General features: G+C 40.7%; 1 protein-coding gene across 3 annotated transcripts in view; it reads left to right on the top strand.

Annotated features, from left to right (window-relative positions):
- SCAMP1 (secretory carrier membrane protein 1) overlaps positions 1 to 13,289 on the top strand; it is a 93,511-nt gene that overhangs the window by 23,679 nt on the left and 56,543 nt on the right. For all 3 annotated transcript variants that reach the window (XM_073344152.1, XM_073344151.1, XM_073344153.1), the window contains exon 2: positions 6,330 to 6,407. In XM_073344152.1, the coding sequence (XP_073200253.1) occupies positions 6,330 to 6,407 (78 nt within the window). The remainder of the gene's footprint in view (positions 1 to 6,329; positions 6,408 to 13,289) is intronic.

Here is a 13,289-nt window from a genome sequence, read left to right as displayed (position 1 = left end):
ATTCAAGAAGACATTTACAAAAAAGATTAAACACACAGTGGCTATAAAGAGTCACTTTAGAATGCATTTATGGTAGGTAGGCAGCAGGCTAACTCTTCAAGCATCTTGCTTTTCATCATCTTTATCAGCTTCAGCTAGATCTTTATCATCTTTAAATTGATCAGCATATCCTTCCTTATCTAATGAATATTGATACAATTCATTTGTCATTTTCTCTGGTCTGAAATTTTAATACAGGGGTGGCCAAAATTATTGACACTTGGAGCCGCATACAGCAATCTTCAGAAGTTTGAGAGCCATGCCTGCTGAAGCTCGGGGCATGTGCCCTGCCGTAGAGTAGTGAGGCTAGGGGCTTTTTCCCTGCGGGTATTGGGGGGCCTCAAGGCTTCTTCCCTGTGGGAGGGGCCTGCCAGGGCTCAAGGCTTCAGCAGTGTAGGAGGGGGGTCTTGGGGCTTCAGCCCTGTGGGAAGTGCATGCCAGGGCTTGGGGCTTTAGCCCTGCGGGAGGTGACCTGCTGAGGCTTGGGGCTTCAGCCCCATAGGGGAAAGGGGTAGTCGGGCTGAAGCCCCAAGCACCCCCTCCTCGCTGAGCAGAAGCCCCTAGTCTCACCACCCCACTGCAGGGCAGAAGCCTCAAGTTCTCCCCCTCCGTGCCCCTCCCCCCAAATCTGGCAGGTGGAGAATATGAGGGGTTGGGGGGCTCCATGAGCCGCACTTTAACTGTAAAGGAGCTGCATGTGGCTCGCGAGCTGTTTACATGGTCACCAGCTTCCCAGTAGTAGAGGTCTTTGATTCTCCAAACCGATTTAATTTTGTTCTGCACATGTAAATAGTACATGGAGATATTAAAATAATTTCTGTCACTGTAGCTAGAATTCAAGGAGGACACAATCCAAGTTATTTTGCTTGAGCTGTTGGGATTGCACTTCACATTGTGTTACAACTGAATGGGCTGCTTTTTTATAATTTGCTACCTTCATCAGAATATGTTTTGTTTGTGTGTGTATAACCTTAAAAATTTGCAACAACTGTAGCCTTTATGTATAAGAGTTTGCTAGGTGAGGCATAGGTGGTATACGTTAAGGCAATAATGCAATGAGCCTACAACTCTCAAGGCCTGTAAGTTTGGCTAAGCTATTGTCTAAGGCATAAATGCCAAAAAGCCTTAGCATAAATAGCTAGCCAAGAGTAACCCTAGATCACAAGATAGAATGCTGTAAATGACTAAATTGCTGATAGGCAATCACAAGATGCTAGTTTATGCCAGCTTGTGATATATTTAGTTAGGGACATCAGCAGATGTCTGACCACAGGGATGTATGGTAAATAATTGAGGCATAGGCTTATAAACTTGAGGTAAAAGGATTAATAACTTTGGAAGAAGAGCACCCCAACATTAGTAGGGTGAGGAAATACAAATAAGGAAAAGAGGCTGAAACCCCTACTTGAATGTGCATTAGACACAGTCTTGTCAGCATAACACATTATAAAATAGTGTTCCAGCTATGTGCTTTGGGAGGGAGAGATTCCACACATTCCAGCCTATGTGCTTTGGGAAGGAGAGATGTATCCCTTTGGAGATGCCAGGATGGCAGCCATTGGTGAGGGGGAAGATGAGGAAGACTATAACTAACCCACTTGGGATTTTTACCCATGAAAGCTTATGCCCAAATAAATTCGTTAGCCTTTAAGGTGCCACCGGACTCCTTGTTGTTTTGTGGATACAGACTAACACGGTTACCCCTCTGATACTAGATGTAAGTGTTCTTCAAAACTCTGTCTGAGGTCCAACACACAGGTGCTGGCTTCTTCCTTGCCCCAGGGGTGCCCAACCCCAGCTCTGTCCCAGCCCCCCTCCCTCCCCATTCTGCCCCAGGCCACACCTGACTCCACCCCTTCTCCCAAACCCCCACCTCCACTCTGCCCCACCCCGCCTATTTCATACCTCTTCCCACCCAGTTCCATTCCCTCCCCCGAGCGTGCCCCGTGCCCTCGTCTCCTCCCAGCACCTCCTGCATGCCACAGAACAGCAGATCTGTGGTGGGAAGGAGGCATGGGAGGAAGGCCGAGGGAGTTGATTGGGGGGGGCCGCAGGTGGGTGGGAGGTGCTGGGAGGGAGGGGAGCTTGGCTGCCAGTGGGTGTGACACACCCCCTAATTTTTTTCTGTCGGTCCTCCAGCTCTGGAGCACCCACAGAGTTGGCGCCTATGGTCCAACACATCAGAATCTTTAGTGTAGAAGTATAACATCATGGAAGAAAATAGCACACTTCAATATCTTAAATCTTCATGCGTGGAAGACCTTTTGGTCATGTCTACACTAAAGAGCGCAATTGTTTGTACTTCAAATAATGCAAAACAATTGACTGAAGTACAAACAATTGAAACTATCCACAGCTAGCTAACATCAGTCAGTGTAAGACTTGAACTTCAGTTAAGTTATACCTGCATATCTACGTCCATCAAGGGTGTGGGAAAAAAAAAACCAAAAACCCACACACACCCTTGACAGACACAGCTAAGTTGCTAAAACCCTGAGTGCATCTTTCAATGTAGCTAATGTTGTTCAGGGAAGTGGTGGTCCTCTGCCAGTAGAAAAACTCCTTCTGTTGGTGTAGGCAGCGTCTATACTAGGGGGCGATACCAACATAGGCTCCATAGTGTAGATGTAGCCACAGGCTTGCCCTTGTGCCCACGCTAGTGCTTTCTTATACCTATTTAGGCAGGGTGATTCTTGTTTGACAGCTCCCTCAGCTGGTGAACATGCTTAGTTCATTGGTTGGGAGTTCCCTTTTTCTCCTTTTTGCCATACCTTCCATTATTATCCCCTGCTTTCTCCAGGCCCTATTAGATTGGGAGAGACCAGGAGAGGGGAGAAGTTGGTAGCTGAGGGACTGAGTGCTTACTAGTTTCAGAGTGGTAGCTCTGTTAGTCTGTATTAGCAAAAACAACGAGGAGTCTTTGTGGCACTTTAGAGACTAACAAATTTTTTTGGGCATAAGCCTTTGTGGGCTAAAGCCCACTTCATCAGATGTATGGAGTGGAAAATACAATAGGGAAGTATAACTACACAGCATATGAAAAGATGGGAGTTGCCTTACCGGGTTGGGGGGGGGGGGAGTCAGTGCTAATGAGCCAATTCAGTTAAGGTGGAAGAGGGCTATTCTCAACAGGTGACAAGAAGGGGTGGAAATCACTTTTGTAGTGCTAATGAGGCCAGTGTAATCAAGGTGGCCTATTTCAAACTGTTGACAAGAAGGTGTGAATATCAGCAGGGGGAAATTAGTTTTTGTAGTGACCCATCTACTCCTAGTCTTTATTCAGGCCTAATTTGCTGGTGTCCAGTTTGAAAATTAATTCCAGTTCTGCAATTTCTCATTGGAGTCTGTTTTTGAAGTTTTTGTTGTTGAATAATTGCCACTTTTAACTCTGTTGTTGAGTGTCCAGGGAGATTGAAGTGTACATTGGCCAAACTGGACAGTCTCTATGCAAAAGAATAAATGGATGCAAATTTGACATTAAGAATTATAACGTTCAAAAACCAGTAGAACACTTCAATCTCCCTGGACGCTTCCACCTTATTTGAATTGACCCCCACTTGGTAAGGCAACTTCCATCTTGTCATATGCTGTGTATTTATACCTCACTACTATATTTTCCACTCCATGCATCTGATGAAGTGGGTTTTAATCCATGAAAGCTTATGCCCAAATAAATTTGTTAGTCTCTAAGGTGCCACAAGGACTCCTTGTTGTTTTTGAGTGCTTACTGTCAGTTCTGTTCCTCCTGCTTGCAGCCCTGGCTGGTGATGATGTTACTTTGGCAAACTACTCTCAGTTGTTGAAACATGAGTGGTTTGCAGATGGAGAAGTTTCAGAACCAGTGATCAGAAAATTACCAGTGTGTGTGTGAATACTGTTGGACAGAGTGGGTATGTGACAGAGGGCATTTTTAGGTAGTGATCCAGAATTAGGTCACAGGATGAGGACTGCCCAAGTAGACGGGGATAATATAGGCGGTGCATGCGTGGCCCATGTATGTATGTGAGAAAACGTAGCTGTGGACGTATGAAGGATGGATAATAGGGTGCATGAGGAGGGTACAGAGGGAACTGTTGGTGACCGAAAATTGACACTGTTGGAGTCTACACCAGCACATAATTGAGATTTGGGGCTTACCCCTAAAACTTCAGGGATCAATTGTATCAGTTGTTTCTCTTCCTACTCTTCCCAGCAATCTGTACATGCACTTGTGTTCTGTAAGTTTCTTTTAATTGATTGGTGTACATTTCTCCATTTTTAGATAAGGTTCTATTACGCAACCCTTTTTGCAATCTGAAAGGCTTCTATGAAATATTAAATATTTTGTGATGCTGTTGAATTATAGAAGTTTCATATTTTGTTAAAAATTATTCTGTATCCTCTTTTCAGGCTAGTGCATGAAAGTCAATATTTACTTCATTGACTGCATTTTTAATCCTTCATTGTCGTGTTTGTCTCTGCATTCAGAGAGTTAGCATGAAGCCTGCTTTTGTGTGATCTCCAGTTGAAATTTGAGAGGTGTGCTGCAGTGCAACATCAGGAAAAAAAGTTACAATGCTTTAACTTGAGCAGCAATCAGTGCAATCCTGAGAAGTGGAGAGAGACTGTAAGACGTTACACTAGCCATTTCTAGGGACTGGTAATGTTTCACTTGGAACAATATATTCAAGTCTGGTTCCATAATTAAAATATATACTGGAGACAACTGGATATATAAAATATATACTGGAGATGGTAGAGGTCCCTCTTTACAGAGAGATTACAGAAAATAGATGCTTGTAAAAACTAGATTTATTTATTTATTTTTATATTTTTTTGGCTAAAAAACCTCCAAAAAACCAAAACTGCATTTTGGAAAGAGGAGATCTCCGATAGTATATATACAGTTCTTCATCGTGCTGCGGTCCACAGATCCATTACAAGGGTTACTTCAGCCTGCGTGCAGCTTGGGGGCAGAACTAAACCTATTGGTCACTGACAGCCTCCACAGCCAGTGGGGAACCAGACCTTCCTGCTGCAGAGCTTTGCTGAGGAAAACTTCAACCTTTTATTTCAAATTTCTGACAGGTAGTTACAGCTGAGCATTTAGCCATGTAAGTCCCAGCCATGTCCTAGCATTTGCCTTTTGGGGAAAAGGTCTCCTCCTCTCTGCTTCCTTTCTTAGCAGGCTTCAGGAAGAAAGCTTGGCTGAGAAAAGCCTGGAGGCAAAATGAAAGGTCTTTTCTCCCCCATCTCATCTCCTTTTGAATGTCTTGTTGGGGAGCTCATATGGATCTGTGGATAGGATGCAGTTTTCCCCCTCACCGCAGGCTTTCGACAGCTTTTCTCTAAAGGGCTTTCCTATTATAAATCAGCTATCTGATAGAGCAGCTTTTAGCTCATGTTAATTGAGTGTTATAAGAAGATCAGGATGGAATGATGTGGTTTAGACTTAGGAACAGCTGATGGTTTTTAGGGCTTTTCTTGTTTGTTTGTTTTTCAAAAATGAAAGCCAGCTTTACTGTGGAACTATCAGAGACTGTATTTTTGCAAAGGAAGCTTCAGGTACTTTCTGTGCACTCATGATCATTGTCCTGTCCTGAATCTTTTTTTAAAGAGACATTGATTTAAATCATATTGGTAAATAATTTTTTACTGGTTAATAATACATGAACATGTTAGAAATACAAATTCACTTTTCTTGTTTACATTATTCATTTCTCTCAGATTGAGCAATGAACTAAAAAAAGTGTAGAAACACCTCTGTTGGTTAAATTTGATAAAGTATATCGTTACAAAATTGTAAATTTCAGGCTAAATTTGCAGTGTGTGTGTCCATTCAGTTAGCTCTTACTAATACATCAATGCAGTTGTCTTATCCTGGATATGGTATGCATAGGTTTTATTACCTATATAAAATGGATATTTATCTAGAGAAGAAATATACATCAGTACCTTTTTGTGGTATTCTGTAAGTCTGATTATCTTTCTACTGAAATGAATGGAACACTTGGACCACAAGATATATGTTGGGGAAAGATCCTAAGTAAAACCGAACTGAGAGTCAGGCTCTCCTTATCTTTTTTTTCAAAGTAATTTCTTTAATATTGTCAGCTCATGAAATGTATAGCAGAGCAATTTATATGAAAGCTGATGTGAGGGCATGGTTGTGGCTCAAAAAGTATATGACCTGGAAAGTGGTTGTCTGCTGTGAACAAAACTTAACATGATGAAAGTCTCGACTCTTTGTTTAGGCATTGTCACTAGTTTTAGTATGTATGTACACCTTTTACATAACTTTTCTTTTCTAGGATCCTTCGGTTACACAAGTGACAAGAAATGTTCCACCGGGATTAGACGAGTACAATCCTTTCTCAGATTCCAGAACAGTAAGCACATTAGTTTATTTCTTTAATATGCTCTTATATTTTTTTTTTAGAGTTCTTTGGAAAACTGTTTTACAGAAAGTTTGGAAGTTTCACTCTTAGGAATGTGAAGGACTAATGAGGGAAAAGGGAAGATATATAAATAAAGTTAGGCCCTAAACAACATGTGGATTTGTCATGTGGGTGGACTTCAGTGGGACTTAAGCATGTGACTTGTTGCTAGTTTGTCTTACCATGGCTATTCAAAAATTACCTGGAAAGAATCAGTGCGTGCGCATGTATGTCAGTGTGGCTGCACAAAACTGCTCGATATTGCTGAAATTTAAAAGCAATATTATACAAATTGTCATGACAAAAAACAGCAAGTTTAAAATACTATTTAAAGGAAAAATTCTGTGGTATAATGACTTTGTGCACTAATCTTTCAGTCCTAGGTTAAAATCTGACTTAAATTGTAAATAAAATAAATTTGACATCTTATTCTGTCGTTAATATTCATCTATCTTGTCTTTCTATCAGACAGTTTTGGTAGTGTGTGTTCGAGAACTGGAATAGCAGTCTTACTGCAGGTCCACATAGATTAGTACAGGAAATATGCAAAATGAATCTAGCTATCTGTAGTTTCCTCATATTATTCCTCTTTGAGAATTCTGGAGCTATAGCTGTGCTGTTGTTGTTAACTTGTATGATTATAAAATGCACTTTAATTTCTGAATCTGTTCTATTGAAGGGAGGAGCTAAACATAATAGCCCTTAATTGGGCACGTGAGAGCTTATATCCAAAGAATCCAAATAGGCCTCATCCTAGATGCCAGTCACATAACAAAATTAGAGTAGTGTCCTTTTTTTTGTGGTGGGTGGTGGTGCTAAGGGAGAGGGAAAGTATGAGTTTAGTCACCGATGTTAGCACAGTTGTTCATTTTAGGGTCAATGAAATGTCGATGTTTATGAATACTTTATTTAAAACGAATTCTTATACGGACATTATACCTAAAGTGCAAAAGCAGCATTTATTTGGAGGGACGTTTTCTTTGACAGGCTTTCTTGCTAAAGGCAAGTAACCAACATGCTCAGCTTCATTATAATAGGAAGCTATGAAGAAATGTCTCTTGTATGGCTATTATGACGGTATATAACCACAGATGTACTTACTTAATCAAGTCCCAGGAAATTTCAATTAAAAATCTGACTGTTTTCTGTTTAGAAAGATTTCTTAATTTCTGGTTAGTGGTGAAAGATGCCACAGTGGCACTTTCAGTTGGGATAAGCTGATTGACTTAATTAGGATCAGGATTTCACTTTAGATTTAAGAAAGGAGGTGGGGGAATAAAAGAGCCAGTTTTACATTCAGGTTTTCCCTTAAGCCCTACATCAATTAGACCAGTTTAGATTGTAAAGATTTTTGGAAAAAGAAATTGTACATTTTTGGCAGACACTTTCTAGTTTCAGCATTTTTTAAACAAAATAAGCTGTGAGTTCTTAACCAAAGACTTTCTCATGAAAACTTTCATTTAGGAAAAAAAGGGCCACTTTTTTTTAAAAAAAATTAAAAGTTCAGTTAGCTCTAGTAAATTACTTCGATCTGCTTGGCATAAAAGAATAAAACAGGCATTTTTTTTAGCCCTACCCTTTTCAAGCTATGCCTAACAAGCAAGCTTAAATCTTTCCCAGCTTCAGGACTTCCACTAAATAACTGTAAAATTAAATGCTTAATAGATGCCTGTGATAAAAATGTGATATATTTTTTGGTAAGACTTTTGGCCCTGTCATATGACGTTAATCATAGAGATTACATGATAGTCAATGAATCTAGAAGCGGCTAGTAAATTTCTTTTTTAAAAACTCCAATCCAAATAAAATATAAATGAAAACTTAGTTAACAAAACTAATAGATGTCTAGGATGGAGGTTCAGGTACACAGTCTGACAGATAGGGAATACTCTGCCACTTTACTCAATGAACCTCAGTGGTTTTGTGTTCATATGCCCACTTTTTATTTTCAAAACTGATGCCTTTGCTGTTGCCTGAGTTTGCCATCTGGAGCCTGTGTATGTTGCTCCTGTGGGTTTTCATTGTTTGAATGAGTGGTTGTGTGTCTTACTGTGTCTTTGGACAAATGCTGTTGGAGCATTCTAGATGGTCTTGGGCGGAAAAAGCCAGTTTTTCTTGGTTTTGTTCAGTTATGAACTGTTTCTCTTATTAACTGGTATGAAAACCCGAGAGGAGATAAATGTACAGTTCTGCAAACAAATACTTTGTGCACGCACACACATACACACACTTCAGCAACAATGACTCTAGAACAGATCTAGCCCTTCCTAATCCTTTCCCTCTACGTTGTCTCCTTGAACATCCCTTCCCTAACAAGTAAAGATTATCGGTTTCTTCTGCAAATGATGTTAAATAAATAGCTCATGTTGACAATAACCTACTGTCCAGTAAAGCCGATATCCTCTTCCTAAACTGAACAATGATCAAGATAGTAGATGTTTGAACACCAAATATACAAGATAAGAGAAGAACAAATTAAAAGCCACAAGCTGTATTCTTAAAGATACCTGCTCAGCCATATTGTACTAGCATATTACCTCATAACAAAATGTGCACAATTATTGCAGCCTTGCCAAGACTAGAATTAGTGACCTTAAACTAGAGCTGTTGACTAGAGTCCATAAAGTACCATGCAAACAGAAGCCCCGTCTAGACTAGATATTTCAATTATAAACTGTGGCAGGAGTTGTTTTATGAATGGGTACTATGCACACAGGGATGCTTTGATCTTTGTTTGGCTTTCAGGTGTTAATGTAATACAAATAATAACAATCTTGGTCAGACTGTGCCTTCCAATCACATATTCTTGAGGCTTCCCTTCTGTATATTTTGATAACATTTGTATAATTTGTCATGCCAACAGAGTATTATTAAAGTAGACACTCTTGCCACTCTCTTAGGCCAGGTGACCTGCTTCAGTTAAAGAATAGGAATGTGTTCAGAGTAGTTTAATTTGAATGTAAGTGTAAAGTCTATTTAGAGATATGTTCAGGAGTTCTGGTAAACTAGAGGGAGAATTGATTTCTTATGTGCTAATTTATACAGGAAGTGGCAAGAAAAGATGTCAGTTGTTCTTGGAGTGTTTACACAAGGTTATTTTTAATCAGTGCTTGCAAACAAGCTTTAATACTTAATATACCTCATGGATCCCATGAGTTGAGTCCTTTGTAACGTTCAATTATCAGATTAAGATATTGACTGTTTAGTTTTATTTTTAATATTTTACTACACATAATCTCAAACTTCCTATAGTAAGGGAGTGAACTCAGTGAGGAGAGATCAAAGAGAAATATCTGAGTTTTTTCTAGTTCTCTGTGTTACTGTACTCAGATATGATCCATAGAAGGTTCATAGATACCAAGGCCAGAAGGAACCATTGTGATCGTCTAATCTGACCTCTGGTATAACACAGGCCATAGAACTTCCCCAGGATAATTCCTAGACCATATTTTTCAGAAAAACATTCAGTCTTGATTTAGGAATTGTCATGGATGGAGTATTTCCCACAACCCTTGGTAAATTGTTCCAATGGTTAAGTATGCTCCCTGACAAAAATGTACACCTTATTTCCTGTCTGAATTTGTCTAGCTTCAACTTCCAGCGATTTGGATTGTGTTATACCTTTCTCTGCTAGTTTGAATAGCCCATTATTTGTTCTCCATGCAGATTCTTGCAGACTGTAATCGAGTCACCCTTAGCCTTCTCTGTTAAGCTAAAAGGATTGAGCTCTCTATCACTAGAAGGCATGTTCTTCTCTGAACCCCCTCCAATTTATTAACAGCCTTCTTGAATTTTGGGCACCAGAATGGATATGAGTTAGGATTCAGAATTAGGGTTTGGACTCAAAAGGGCACTATTGTGGAGTCTAAGGAAAGGCAGTTTCGTCTAGTGCATCGAGCATGGATTGGGATGTGGGAGACCTGGGTTCTAAACCCATTTCTTCTGTTAGCCTGCTGGGTGATCTTGGGCAAGTCATTTCACTTTTTTGTGCATCAGCTTCCCCATATGCAAAATAGGGATAATAATACTGACCTCCCTTTCTATAGTTCTTTGAGATACTGATGAAAAGAGTTGGGTATTAGCTTTTTCTGAAAGTTGACAGTTTAGAAGTGTTGATAAATGCAAAGTAATGTATATTGGAAACCATAATCCCAACTATTCCTACAAATGATGGGGTCTAAATTAGCTCTTTCCACTCAAGAAACAGATGTTGGGGTCCTAGTGGCTAGTTCTCCGAAAACATCTGCTCAATGTGTGACAGCAGTCAAAAAAGCTAACAATATGAGGAACCAGTAGGAAAGGGATAGATTAAACAGAAAATATCCTAATGCCACTATATAAAACCATTGTATGCCCATATCTTGAATACTGCATGGAGTTCTGGTTGCCTCATCTCAAAAAAGATATATTAGAATTGAAAAAGGTAGAGAGAAGGTCAGCAAAAATGATTAGAGGTATGGAACAGCTTCCATATGAGGATAGATTAGTAAAACTGGGACTGTTCATCTTGGGGGAAAAAGGGTGACTGGGGGTATGGAGGGGGCTATGTTAAAGGTCTATAAGATCATGAATGGTGTGGAGAGTGTAAATAACACTTCCATATTCACCCTTTCAGATAATACAAAAAACAGATAACCCAATGAAATTAATAGGCAGCAGGTATAAAACAAACAAAAGGAAGTTCACCAAGTTCACCAACTTCACCAAGGGAAGGTCATGCCTGACTAATCTAATCGCCTTTTATGATGAGATTACTGGTTCTGTGGATGAAGGGAAAGCAGTGGATGTATTGTTTCTTGACTTTAGCAAAGCTTTTGACACGGTCTCCCATAGTATTCTTGTCAGCAAGTTAAGGAAGTATGGGCTGGATGAATGCACCATAAGGTGGGTAGAAAGCTGGCTAAATTGTCGGGCTCAACGGGTAGTGATCAATGGCTCCATGTCTAGTTGGCAGCCGGTATCAAGTGGAGTGCCCCAGGGGTCGGTCCTGGGGCCGGTTTTATTCAATATCTTCATAAATGATCTGGAGGATGGTGTGGATTGCACTCTCAGCAAATTTGCGGATGATACTAAACTGGGAGGAGTGGTAGATACGCTGGAGGGGAGGGATAGGATACAGAAGGACCTAGACCAATTGGAAGATTGGGCCAAAAGGAATCTGATGAGGTTCAATAAGGATAAGTGCAGGGTCCTGCACTTGGGACGGAAGAACCCAATGCACAGCTACAGACTAGGGACCGAATGGCTAGGCAGCAGTTCTGCAGAAAAGGACCTAGGGGTGACAGTGGACGAGAAGCTGGATATGAGTCAGTAGTGTGCCCTTGTTGCCAAGAAGGCCAATGGCATTTTGGGATGTATAAGTAGGGGCATAGCGAGCAGATCGAGGGACGTGATTGTTCCCCTCTATTCGACATTGGTGAGGCCTCATCTGGAGTACTGTGTCCAGTTTTGGGCCCCACACTTCAAGAAGGATGTGGATAAATTGGAGAGAGTCCAGCGAAGGGCAACAAAAATGATTAGGGGACTGGAACACATGAGTTATGAGGAGAGGCTGAGGGAGCTGGGATTGTTTAGCCTGCAGAAGAGAAGAATGAGGGGGGATTTGATAGCTGCTTTCAACTACCTGAAAGGGGGTTCCAAAGAGGATGGCTCTAGACTGTTCTCAATGGTAGCAGATGACAGAACGAGGAGTAATGGTCTCAAGTTGCAGTGGGGGAGGTTTAGATTGGATATTAGGAAAAACTTTTTCACTAAGAGGGTGGTGAAACACTGGAATGCGTTACCTAGGGAGGTGGTAGAATCTCCTTCCTTAGAGGTTTTTAAGGTCAGGCTTGACAAAGCCCTGGCTGGGATGATTTAACTGGGAATTGGTCCTGCTTTGAGCAGGGGGTTGGACTAGATGACCTTCTGGGGTCCCTTCCAACCCTGATATTCTATGATTCTATGATTCTAAGTTGTACTTCTTCACACAACACACAGTCAACTTGTGGAACTCATTGCCAGGGGATGTTGTGAAGGCCAAAAGTATAAACTGTGTTCAAAAAAGGTTTAGATAAGTTAATGGAGGATAGGTTCATCAATAGCTATTATACAAGATGGTTAGGGATGCAACCCCATTCTTTGGGTGTCCCTAAGCCACTGACTGCCAGATGCTGGGACTGGAGGACAGAGGATGGAACACCTGATAATTGCCCGGTTCATTCCCCTGAATAATCTGGTGTTTGCTACTGTTGGACAGGATACTAGGCTAGATGGACCATCTAAACTTGATCTGACCCAGTATGGCTGTTTTATATTTCTTAATGTTGCTTTTCCCAGACCTGGGGTCAAACCATGACTCTGATCTTGGGACAGGAGGCTCACTTGCTTGAGGGTTACTCCCAGAGAGTACATGGCACCCACTAGCTCTTTTGGGGAGCACAATTGAAAATGGTGTTCAAGATAATTTGTGTCTCTAGGTAGGCTCAAGCCTAATGTTCCTAAGGCTCATGAACTACAGTAGAACCTCAGAGTTATGAACACCTCCGGAATGGACGTTGTTTGTAACTCTGAACAAAACATTTTGGTGGTTCTTTTAAAAGTTTACAACTGAACGTTGACTTAACACAGCTTTGAAATTTTACGATGTAGAAGAAAAATGCTGCTTTCCCTTTATTTTTTTAGTAATTTAACATAGTACTGTACTGTATTTGTTTTTTCTTTTTGTCTCTGCTACTGCCTGATTTTGTACTTCCAGTTCCAAATAATGTGTATGATTGACTGGTCAGTTCGTAATTCTGGTGTTCAACTCAGAGGTTCTGTTGTAAAAAGGATTACACTGCACATATGTAGAAA

This window comes from Lepidochelys kempii, chromosome 5, assembly GCF_965140265.1.
Source record: "Lepidochelys kempii isolate rLepKem1 chromosome 5, rLepKem1.hap2, whole genome shotgun sequence".
Lineage (NCBI taxonomy): Eukaryota > Metazoa > Chordata > Testudines > Cheloniidae > Lepidochelys > Lepidochelys kempii.
This window is presented reverse-complemented; position numbering and strand designations above follow the sequence as displayed.